Below are 12,843 nucleotides of genomic sequence, written 5' to 3'. Positions count from 1 at the left end.
CAAGGTTGTTCTATTGGATTTAGGTCAGGTGAGTGTGGGGGCTATTCAGTGGTATCAATTCCTTCATCCTCCAGGAACTGCCTGCATACTCTCGCCACATGAGGCCAAGCATTGTCGTGCACCAGGAGGAACCCAGGACCCATTGCACCTTCATTGTGTCTGGCAATAGGTCCAACGATATTACAGGCAGCATAACGTTCTCCAAGGCTTCTCCAGACCCTTTCAAGTCTGCTCAAGTGATCAGGGCGAACCTGCTCTCATCTGTGAAAAGCACAGGGCGTCAGTGATGGACCTCATAAATGCTGGTGTTCAATGGCAAATGCCAATTGAGCTCTATGGTGCTGGACAGTGAGCACAGTGCCCACTAGAAGACCTCTGGCCCTCAGGCCACCCTCATGAAGTCTGTTTCTGATTGTTTGGTCGGAGACATTCACACCAGTGACCTGCTGGAGGTAATTTTGCAGGGCTCTGGCAGTGCTCATCCTGTTCCTCCTTGCACAGATACCAGTCCTGCTGATGACCTTCTAAGGCCCTGTCCAGCTCTTCTAAAGTAACTGCCTGTCTCCTGGAATATCCTCCATGCCCTTGGAGACACAGCAAACCTTCTGGCAATGGCACGTATTGATGTGCCATCAAGAAGGAGATGGACTGCCTGTGCAACCTCTGTAGGGTTCAGGTATCGCCTCATGCTACCAGTATTGACACTGACGCTAGCCAAATGCAAAACTAGTGAAAAACAGTCAGAAAAAATGAGTAAGGAAAAAAATGTCAGTGGCCTCCACCTGTAAAACCATTCTTGTTTTGGGGATTGTCTCATTGTTGCCCATGTAGTGCACTTGTTAATTTCATTAATACCAAAGCAGCTGAAAGTGATTAACAACCCCCTCTGCTACTTAATTGACCAGATCAATATCCCAGGAGTTTAACTGACTTGATGCTATACTCTGATTAAAAAGTGTCCCTTCAATTTTTATGAGCAGTGTATTTCAAGCACCCACATCTGTGTAGCTATGTGTAATGCACTGATTTGCAGAGCAGTCTTTAGTGCAAGCATGTAAAGGTAAACAGAGCTTATTCTACTCCCTTTGTGCATTGGACTCTAGATGCTTAACCCCTTCACGCCTAAGGGTAAAACAAATGTAAATGCCTAAGCACAATTCTACAACATTAACATGTGTTAGTAAAACCGTATATATCATCAAAACTACTTTGTACATCCAGGTGGATTATACCTTGATTCTTTCAGGACAAATTGGGCTTTCACTTGGTGGTAAATGGTAATGGATTGCTCCTGATTTTTTTTATATTATCAAAGGAAAACTGGCCCAAAATAGTAAAAAAAAATTTTTTTTTTATTTAGCTGTGTGTTTCTTGTTACGACTATAACCTACCACCAAAGAACAACCCAAAATAAATTCTCCAGCTCTTGGCGATCGCAGCGATACTATATATGTGTATGTTATTTGTTGTTTGTACCCGTAGTACAGCCCAGAAACAATAGTGCGCATTTTGTTTTTTGTCTTTTTTTTTTTAACCTAAAACACACTGACGCTGAAATTGACACTAACTAACACTGATACCAATTTTTTTTTTAAATCCTGACCTTTGACCCTGGCCCAAACACTAGCCCTGGCACTGAACTAGATCAAACTTTGATCTAGGTATTTTTCTTTATTTTTTTCTTTTATTTTTCTTTATTTCTTTATCTTCTTTTTCTTTTTTACAAACATTTTTTCTCTCTCTATGCCAAGAGTTAGAGAGATACAATGTATCTCTCTTCTCCAGTCATAGAGAGAGAAAAAAGCAAGGGGGCCGGGCTGTACAGTGACTGATCAGAGGCTATCACAGCAATCATGTGACCCGTAATCGGGAGTCCCGGGTCCCGATCATTAGAACGGGACCCTTGACTCTCAGTGACACGGCGAGCGGCGCACTCCCAGCATAGAGACAGGTACGCAAATATTCGGCCCCATGGAAAAAAGCCCAGATCCATGAGGCCGCATATTTGTGTGACGTTGGCGTCAAGGGGTTAAAGATGTCAGAAAAGCTCTGATGCAAGGTTTTTATTGTTTGCACATGCTTAACAATGCTTACTACAAGATCTCCATTGGTACTGCTCAAATCTAAGATATCACTATTTTATGTGCAATATTTTTTTTGAAATTAAAGTGGTATATAATCTCCACAAAAAATGGAATATATTGCAGCTCACCAATCCTTCATTGTAGTGATCACATTAGTTTTATTTTTTGGGCTTTAATTTTTTTCTCACCTGGTGATACTATCCAGTAACACACTTCACTGTCTTGACGTATTTCTCTCCATGGAGCAACAGATACCGTTTGGGACAGCAGCATTGCCATTCTGGGCAGGTGGTGTAAAGCCCGCCATAACGGTTCAGCGGGGACCGGCTAAGATATGATCCATGTATGGGCAGGCTGATCGTACCCATCAATCAACTTGGGTACAAGCAGCCCGTAGGATTTTCTGACATCCGATTACCGCCAGCGACTATAGCCACTAGCAGTAACCATTATGTTCTGTCCGCCGGGAAGGCTCTCCCGTCGGCAGAACACAATAGTGCTGCAGGAAGCAGTCAGTGTTGATGGGGTAATCGAGCAATTTTCTTTATAGAGTATTCTATTGGATGATTTAGATGCATTACCAGATATAGATGGACTACAACAACATTTTGTTTCCTTTTGAGATAGGAGAAGGTTACACATAAATAAATATGAACTGATCCTTGTAAGCTCCCCGTTTGTATTAAATAGTTTGTCTCAACCCTCTAACTGTCACTTTTGCTGGGCAGTTTGGTCTGGAAAAGGAAATGGAAAAATAAGGAGACTTACTGGCCAGATCAACGGGTGACAATATAGGGAAAAAAAGCCTAAAAAAATGAATGCAGCCACCCCATATAAGAATTGGTAGGCTACAGTATAATACATTTTTATTCATGGATTAATGGGCACTCAGAGTTCGGTATGGGAAAATGACTGTTGGTAGGTTAGTAGATTGTAAACAGAACATTGAAACCAGGACAATTCATGATTCAAGAAAAAGCTCAGCAGGCAATGTAACCCTTTCCTGCGAGACATAACTAAACTATTCTGTGGTTAGTCCAACGGGTTCACTTTTCAACTTCATGACTTAAAAAGGATGCAGCGCAGGTAACAGTTACAACTGAAAACGGTCTTTATAAGCTCATATGTATATGCGTGTGAAGCTTTTTGCAGAGGACAGCTTTTCACAGCTTAGGCTATCTCACAATGATTCAACGTAGTCTATGGTTGCTATCAGTAACCTGGAACAAACATTAAAAGGAAGGGTTCAAACAGGTCAAACCCTGTTATACGTAAAGGTGCTAGACACTGAAATGTGTCCCTTAGGTTAACGGGGGTTAGTTCAACAGACGAGAGAGGCAAAATGCTTATATGATGAATGTTCTTGGCTTTTACCTCACTAAAGAGACTTCCGTTCAAATATGATATCCAGAGTTTCCAGAAGTTCGGAAGCTGCCCAACAACCACCTTTGTTAGCTTTTCCACAAACTCTGCCTGATGTGGTGTTTTATATCTCAGAGCTGAGAAAAGGAAAATAAATACAACTTACACGTAGAATAAAAATCAATATGTATAATCAAAATATGTATATATTGATGAATACCCACAGACACATATTAGGACGATCAAGAGCACAATACTAAAAAGCAATTATTAATCACTAATCACTGTTAAACTAGTAGTTTGCTGAAAGACAGAAACAAGATAGCTAGATTCTGTATATTGTACTACATTCTTTATTATAATGTTCAGTTGACACCTACTTACAGCTTAGGCATCCACTACCTGGGAGATATTAATGTATGTGTGAACAGAATACTAACCCATGCTATAAAATGTCTACTTCCACTGTATATGTACAGGTGAAACAAAAATATTTAGAATATCATCAAAAAGTTAATTTATTTCAGTAATTCAATTAAAAAAAGTGAAACTCATATATTATAAAAATTCATTACACACAGAGTGATATATTTCAAGCATTTCTTTCTTTGAATTTGGATGGTTATGGCTTACAGCTATTGAAAACCCAAATTCAGTATATCAGAAAATTAGAATATTACATAAGACCAATTAAAAAAAAGGATTTTTAATACAGAAATGTTGGCTTACTGAAAAGTATGTCCCCGTACAGTATAGTATGCACTCAATACTTAGTCGGGGCTCCTTTTTCATGAAATACTGCATCAATGCAGCGTGGCATGGAGGCGATCAGCCTGTGGCACTGGTGTTATGGAAGCCTAGGTTGCATTGATCGCAGCCTTCAGCTCATTTGCATTATTGGGTCTGGTATCCCTCATCTTCCTCTTAACAATACCCCAAAAATTCTCTATGGGGTTTAGGTCAGGCGAGTTTGCTGGCCAATCAAGCACAGTGATACCACGGTTATTAAACCAGATATTGGTACGTTTGGCAGTGTGGGCAGGTGCCAAGTCCTGCTGGAAAATGAAATCAGCATCCCCATAAAGCTGGTCAGCAGAGGGAAGCATGAAATGCTCTAGAATTTCCTAGTAGAGGGCTGCACTGACTTTGGACTTGAGAAAACACAGTGGACCAACACCAGCAGATGACATGGCTCCCCAAATCATCACTGACTGTGGAAACTTCACACTGGACCTCATGCAACTTGGATTCTATGCCACTGCACTCTTCCTCCAGACACTGGGACCTTGAGCAACAATTCAGTCCTTTTTCTCCTTAGCCCAGGAAAGACGCTTCTGATGTTGTCTGTGATACAGAAGTGACACAAGGAATGTGACAGTTGTAGCCCATGTCCTGAATACGTCTGTGTGTAGTAGCTCTTGAAGCACTGACACCAGCTGTAGTCCACTCCTTGTGAATCTCTCCTAAATTCTTGAATGGCCTTTGCTTCACAATCCTCCCAAGGGTGCAGTTATCCCTGTTACTTGTGCACCTTTTTCTACCACACTTTTTTCTTCCAGTTAACTTTCCATTAACCGTTTCCTGACCACCCTATAGCAGAAATACTGCAACAGGGCGGCACGGGTGTGCAAAATGGCGTATAAATACATGATTTTGCATTTCCGTGTAGGGGGAGCGCGCAAGGTGCCATTCGCTGCTGCAGCTGTGAATCACGGGTCCTGGCCAGTGATTGACGAGCATCCCAGACAGGGAGGAGACCTGTTTGTAAACAAAGCAGTTCTCCTCCGTCAGCTCATGCACACTGCTTTGTATGGCCATGTGGAGCACAGTCATCCAAAGCAGTGTGCTTACAGTAAAGCACGGACACTGCACTTAGTAAAACAGCACACAGTTAACCCTTTGATCGCCCATCATGTTAACCCCTTCCTGCTCTGTGCCATTAGTACAGTGTCAGTGCTTTTTTTTAGTACTGATCACTGTATTGGTGTCACTGGGGATGTCAATGACACCATGTCAGTTCCCTCCAGTGTCAGAATGCCCACCGCAGTCCCACTATAAGTCGCTGATCATCGCTATTACTAGTAAAAATAAAAATCCCAGTATATATACCGCCATTTGTAAACGCTATAACTGATTAATTTACACGCATTGGGATTTTCTTGAAAAGACATGTAGCAGAATACTTTTTGGCCTAAATATTTATGCCAAAATTTGATTTTTTAAAATTTTTTACTGGACATATTTAATAGCAAAAAGAAAAAAATACTGATTTTTTTCTCAAAATTGTTGGTCTTTTTTTTTATAGCACAAAAAAATAAAACCACACTGGCGATCAAATACCACTGAAAGAAGGCTCAATTCATGAGAAAAAAAGGGACATAAATTTCATTTGGGTGCAGCATTGCATGACAACGCAATTGTCAGTTAAAGTAACGCAGCACCATAATGCAAAAAATTGGCCTGGTCAGGAAGGGGGGTAAATCCTCAGGAGGGTAAGTGGTTAATATGCTTGGATACAGCACCCTGTGAACAGCCAGCTTCTTTAGCAATGACCTTTTGTGACTCATCCTCCTTGTGGAGGGTGTCAATGACTATCTTCTGGACAACTGTCAAGTCAGCAGCCTTCCCCATGAGTGTGTAACCTACTTAACCAGATTGAGAGCCCATTTGAAGGCTCAGGAATCCTCTACAGGTATTTTGAGTTAATTAGCCAATTAGAAAGAAATGCTTGAAATATATCACTCTGTGTGTAATGAATCTATATAGCATATATGAGTTTCACTTTTTGAATTGAATTACTGAAATAAATGAACTTTTTGATGATATTCTAATTTATTGAGATGCACCTGTATGTAGGTAGTATTAAGGGATGCCAACAATTCCAAAAAAACATGCAAAACTTCCAATATTTCTTACACTTTAAAGAGGAACTTCACTTTGTCAATCAACATTGGCTATATTGAATCCTTATATTGCTAGCATTAGTAAATCGGTAGGTAAGTGTATTATATTTACTTGTTTTAAACTTTTTTTTACATTTCTTAATTCACTTTTTGGTTTCCATGCCTAGGCAAATGTCATACATTATAGGAGTTTTCAGGTGGGAAGGAGGGGTTTTGTGAGATAAGTACATCCTCCTGCCTATGTACCTGAGCAAGAGGCAGATGGTTTGCAGGAAGTAAATGCTACATGAATCATCTGCCCCTATGAAAGATGGCCTTGACTAGAAATACTAGGAGGGATTTTTCAAAGTGATTTCTCAGCAAAATAAAGCATGGAGACATGGATGGATGGGGGGAGTTTGCTTTGAATAATAAAAATGAATTAAATAGCATTTTTTGGTTTGTGGTGCTCAGATTATTATTATTATTATACAGTATTTATAAAGCGCCAATAGTTCGCTCAGCGCTGTACATTACAAAGGGGGACAGAACATGTGACAGAACAATACCAATACAATGCAAAACATGAGGGGATCGAGGGCCCTGCTCTTTCGAGCTTACAATCTAGGAGGGAGGGGATGGTGGTACAGGAGGAGATAGCTGTGGGGGGATGGAGTGGTAGGAAGAGTGGAGGAGGTCGACAAGTTAGCAGGGGGTGGGGTAGGCTTCCCTGAAGAGATGGGTTTTCAGGGTGCGCCTAAAGGAGAGGAGAGTAGGTGATAATCTGATGGGTTGGGGCAGGGAGTTCCAGAGGATGGGTGACACCCTGGAGAAGTCCTGGAGGCGGGCATGGGAGGAGGAGACCAGGGAACTAGAGAGAAGGAGGTCTTGTGAGGAGCGGAGTGTGCGTGCTGGGCGGTACTTGGATATTAGGTCAGTGATGTAGTTCGGGGCAGTATGGTGGACAGCTTTGTACGTCAGGATTGTTGTTAGGATTTTGAATTTGATCCATTGCGCAATCAGAAGCCAGTGGAGGGATTGGCAGAGGGGGGTGGCGGAAATGGAGCGGTTGGAAAGGTGAATGAGTCTGGCAGCCGTATTCAGGATCGACTGAAGCGGGGATAGCCAGCGGCGAGGCAGGCCAGTGAGGAGGGAGTTGCAGTAGTCGAGTCGTGATATGATGAGGGAGTTGATGAGCTGTTTAGTGGTTTCTGGGGTTAGGAACGTGCGGATTTTGGCGATGTTGCAGAGGTGGAGTCTGCACGAGTTTGTTAAAGATTGGACTTGGGGCTGGAAGGATAGGTTGGAGTCCAGAATGACACCAAGTACTCTGGCCTGCGGGGCGGGTTTGATGGTGGCGTTGTTGGATCTGATGGAGAAGTCAATGGGGGGTGGTGTCCGGGCTGGGGGGAAGACAAGAAACTCGGTTTTGGAGAGGTTCAGTTTAAGGAAGTGGAGTGACATCCAGTCTGATATGTCGCTCAGCAGGTGTGTGATTCGGGCAGAGACTGAGGGGGTGAGGTAGGGGGTTGAGAGATAGATTTGTGTGTCGTCGGCATAGAGGTGGTAGTTGAAGCCGTAAGAGTGTATTAGTTGGCCAAGGGAGGAGGTGTAGATGGAGAAGAGAAGGGGCCCAAGGTGCAGTGTAGTTCCGCTTTTAGCTCCATAAAATAAAGTCAGTTGGTAATTGTCAAGTACTTGCAACTGCCTGCCTATTATAGTGGCAAAGTGGGCTAGTTTTGGAAGATACTGACAACCATGTAGTTTTTTTTGTCGGTTAGTTATTTGCCCAGAGATTAGTTAGTCTGATACAGACAACATCAACTAAAGAGGAAAGAAAAACCAAAACATTTCCATGCAACAAAGTAAAGCTTAGTATTTGTCCTTAAACCACAGGAACGCCTTCATAAGCTTCGTGGGAAAAATAAATACCAAGAAAGTAATTCCTGTTTTCAGACTAACACCCCAGAAAACAATTTCAGGAACTGAGCTTTGATAAACATATCTGAAGATGATATATAAAAGCATATCATTCTGTGACATGTATTATTACCACAAAGGGCCAGCTCTAATGAAGACATGAATGATGAGTAGTAGGGCACTGCACACATGTCAATGTCCCTGCACTCTTTATACCATGGGTGATCAAGCAGTGGCCCTCCAGCTGTTGTGGAACTACAAATCCCATGAGGCATTGCAAGGCTGACAATTACAAGCATGACTGCCAAAGGTAGAAGCATGATGGGGGCCATTGAGGGCCACAGGTTGAGCACCCATGCTTTATACCATAAAGCATAGCTATATGAAGCACTGTCAAATTTCTGTTGCGCTCAGGACTATTTATCTTCATGTGCCAGGTGCAATACACTGAACTGTCAGCAGATAATTTTAAACCAGGTAAAGAAGAATGAACCCCTCCTCTCCTTTACAGCCAGGAAAGCTGTCATATGAGCCTCTGTTTGATCTAAAGGTGCCATGGTGCTACACATGTGACCAGCCATGACAGTAGTCATTTGATGGCTTGACAGTTTGATTGGGAGCTAACATAGGTACACTAGTAACTGTGACAAGCTATGCCTTGAGTGAAAATGTTTGGGAAACCGTTAAATCGGTGGGTTTATTTTCATTTTAAGGACATTTTACTTCTACTTCCTGATAATAAAAACAAAAATCCAAGCACATGTTCCAGCTAGATCTTACTGGAAATGATAGTGTCTATTTAGAAGGAGCATGTATTATTTACTAAAACTACTGATGAACATTGTATCTCAACTAGAAGGCAGCACCCTATACAAACCATGGCTAAAATCCATGCCTGATACATTATTCCTTCCAGTGTATTATATTGTTACACTGAACATTCATTATTGACATTTATGATTGTAATCCTTACTACAGTGTGTGTGCTCTTGGAATGTACCAATTACTAACTTTTCACTTTACATAATTTAATTACTAAAACATAAACTAGAGTAAAAGTGTTGCAATTGGTCATAGCATACAGTCTGATTTCCAGTTTATTACTGAACAAAAGACCTGACTGGTTTAGGGTTCAAGGGATTCTAAAGGTTGTAATTAGAAAAAAAAAATGTTATACTAACTTCTCTTGCTATGAGGGCAATCTCAAGCCATGCTCTTGTGAAAGGACACCTTTCACCAATTCTGTTACCCGTCTCTTGACTTGTTCTATTTTATCAATATTTTTTTGTAAGTGAGGTCTCCAGAACTGGACACAGTATTCTAAATGAGGTCTAACTAAAGACCTATATAGTCACCCCATTTATCCTTACAGTCATTTCGTCCTGATTGGAAGCTGCTTCCTCTCTGAAGTGATGCAGTCTGACTGAGTCGGCCAAGAGGAGAAGGGCGTCCATCACTGTCCAAGTCAAGCAAAGGGCTCTGCAACATTGGATTGCCTTTAAATAAACACACATGAAAAATAAATTTGCAACAATGTGAGATAACAGAGATATTGTTAACCACTTGACCTCTGGAAGATTTACCCCCCTTCATGACCAGGCTATTTTTTGCGATACGGCACTGTGTTACTATAACTAACAATTGTGTAGTCATGCAACGCTGTACATAAATAAAATTTGTGTTATTTTTCTCCACAAACAGCGTTCTTTCTGGTATCTGATCACCACTGCGTTTTTAATCTTTTTTACGCTATAAACAAAAAAAGACTAACAATTTTCTGCTATAAAATATATCCAATAATAAAATTTAAAAAATTAATTTCTTCATAAATTTACAAAATTTCTATGTATTTTGCTACAGATTTTTGGTAAAAAATCCCAATAAGTGTATAATGATTGGTTTGTGCAAAAGTTAAAGTGTCTACAAACTATGGTATATATACTGGAATTTTTTTTTTTTTTTATACTAGTAATGGCGGCGATCGTGACATGAATATCAGGACTGCAATATTGTGACAGACAAACTGACATGTTGTGGGAACCAGTGACACTAATACAGTGATCAGTGCTAAAAATATGCACCGACTCTGTACTAATAACACTGGCTGGGAAGGGGATAAATGATCAAAGTGTTTACTGTGTACCTAGCCATTGTTTTCTGTACTGTGTTAGATGCTTTTACTAAGGGAAGTGATGGATCTCAGAACGAAGCTTCTGCTGTGAATAAAGCAAAAGCGGCCTGCTGGCAGAACGCATGTGCACTCCCTAGGCGAAAGTGAGGAATCACGTGTGGGTGTGTATACACACACACACACTGCTTAAAAAAATTAAAGGAACACTTTTTAATCAGAGTATAGCATCAAGCCAATTAAACTCCTGGGATATTGATCTGGTCAGTTAAGTAGCAGAGGGGATTGGTAATCAATTTCAGCTGCTTTAGTATTAATAACATTAACAACAGGTGCACTAGATGGGCAACAATGAAACGACCCCAAAACAGGAATGGTTTTACTGGTGGAAGCCAATGACATTTTTTCCCTACCCATCTTTTCTGACTGTTTTTCACTAGTTTTGTGTTTGGCTAGGGTCAGTGTCACTACTGGTAGCATGAGGCGATACCTGGACCCTACAGAGGTTGCACAGGCAGTCCAACTCCTCCAGGATGGCACATCAATACGTGCCCTTGTCAGAAGGTTTGCTGTGTCTCAAGAGCATGGAGGAGATTCCAGGAGACAGTCTGTTACTCTAGGAGATCTGGACAGGGCCATAGAAGGTCCTTAACCCATCAGCAGGACCAGTATCTGCCTCTTTGTGCAAGGACGAACAGGATGAGCACTGCCAGAGCCCTACAAATGACCTCCAACAGGCCACTGGTATGAACGTCTCTTACCAATAAGAAATAGACTTCATGAGTGTGGCCTGAGGACCCGTCATCCTCCAGTGGGCCCTGTGCTCACTGCCTGGCACCACACAGCTCGACTGGCATTTGCCATTGAACACCAGAATTGGCTGGTCTGCCACTGGCACCCTGGGCTTTTCACAGATGAGAGCAGGTTCACCCTGAGCATGTGACAGACATCAAAGGGTCTGGAGAAGCCGTGGAGAACATTATGTTGCCTGTAACATCGTTCAGCATGACCGTTTTGGTGGTGGGTCAGTGATGGTCTGGGGAGGCATATCCATGGAGGGACGTGCAGACCTCTATAATGCCCAGCCTCATGTGGCGAGAGTATGCAGGCAGTTCCTGGAGGATGAAGGAACTGATACCATTGAATGGCCCCACACTCAGTGCTGCCCTCGTCCAGATCTGGGAGGAAATACCCCAGGACACCATCCATCGTCTCATTAGGAGCATGCCCCAACGTTGTCAGGCATACATACAAGCACTTGGGGGCCATATAAACTACTGAGTATCATTTTGAGTTGCTGCAATGAAATTTCAGCAAAATGGATTAGCCTGTTGCATCATTTTTTCACTGTGATTTTCGGGGTGTCTTTGAATTCACTCCTCTGTAGGTTGATCATTTTCATTTCCATCAAACAATGGGGCATCCTTACATTCCTAACACATTACCCAGTCCATATTAGTATAGATATCCAGCATATTTTTCCCCATTGAGATGCATTTTCAAAGTGTCCCTTTAATTTTTTTGAGCAGTGTGTGTGTATATGATTTTGCACAGGAGGGCCACCCTGTAGCACTATATCTGCTATAGGGTGGTCCTTAAGTGGTTAAACAATACCCAGCCAGTACAGATGGTTCAATTGGCAGTGAATTATCTCTCTATATCAAAGGATAAGTTCACCGTTTGCTAAAAAATAATAAATACACATTTTTTGCAGGGAAAAAAATGTGCATTTTTTTTTGGAGAAGCCTGTAAACCATTGCACCAGCGATCAGTAGATCGCTGGTGCCATGCAGGTCTCCTGCAGACCTGTCAGTAAATCTGCTTGCCTGTACGGGATGTATCGACCAGCAGATATACTGAGAGGAAGAATCAATGAACTAGTTAATTAAGAACTACAAGCCGACAGCTGCTAAGGCTGTCGGGACTTGTAATTTCCCATTCACAGAGGACTGTGAATGAGTGACACGGCCAGGCGGATGGAGCCCTGCATGGACATGTTTTTAAAAAATGTTGATAGCTAGTGGGAGGAGAAGATTCCCCGCTAGCTGTCAAAGCGGGGGAGTGAGGGACAGTCTATTCATAACAAGTTGCACCCTGAGTATGGGTGTAACTTGTAAGGGCTCATGTACACTGCAGCTGATAAACTCACGTTTAGGAGCTGTTCAGCGGTGTTTGCAGCAGCCCCTGCTTCTACTCTCTGTATTTCTCTGAAACAGTCTGAAATAGTTAATAATTTACCGCTTTTCAGTGCAGTCTGGGCATTTGGGAGGTTCTCCTGTGCTTATCTTTAAAAAACGCTTCTAAACGCAAACGTACAGAAAGGCGTTATGCAAACTCAGCTAAACAGACTTTGTTTTACCTAAATTTTCCAGCAGTCAGTTTCCATCATTCAGAAGTGTCCCGTGTACATGGGGCCTAACATGTTTTGAAAGGTGAACATATCCCTTAACCATTTTTGCACCATATA

At 41.9% G+C, this 12,843-nt stretch overlaps 1 protein-coding gene across 3 annotated transcripts in view; it reads right to left on the bottom strand.

The window, feature by feature from the left end:
- EXOC2 (exocyst complex component 2) overlaps positions 1–12,843 on the bottom strand; it is a 262,822-nt gene that overhangs the window by 107,698 nt on the left and 142,281 nt on the right. Inside the window, exons 11-12 of one of the 3 annotated variants that reach the window (XM_089686128.1) lie at positions 9,604–9,744; positions 3,459–3,583 (exon numbers count right to left, since the gene is read on the bottom strand). In XM_089686128.1, the coding sequence (XP_089542254.1) occupies positions 3,459–3,583; positions 9,604–9,744 (266 nt within the window). The remainder of the gene's footprint in view (positions 1–3,458; positions 3,584–9,603; positions 9,745–12,843) is intronic. The other 2 variants (XM_089686129.1, XM_089686130.1) reach the window with 2 other exon arrangements.

Source organism: Staurois parvus, unplaced genomic scaffold, assembly GCF_062004578.1.
Source record: "Staurois parvus isolate SC_StPar_1 unplaced genomic scaffold, SC_StPar_1.0 ptg000391l, whole genome shotgun sequence".
In the NCBI taxonomy this organism is placed as follows: Eukaryota; Metazoa; Chordata; class Amphibia; order Anura; family Ranidae; genus Staurois; species Staurois parvus.
This window is presented reverse-complemented; position numbering and strand designations above follow the sequence as displayed.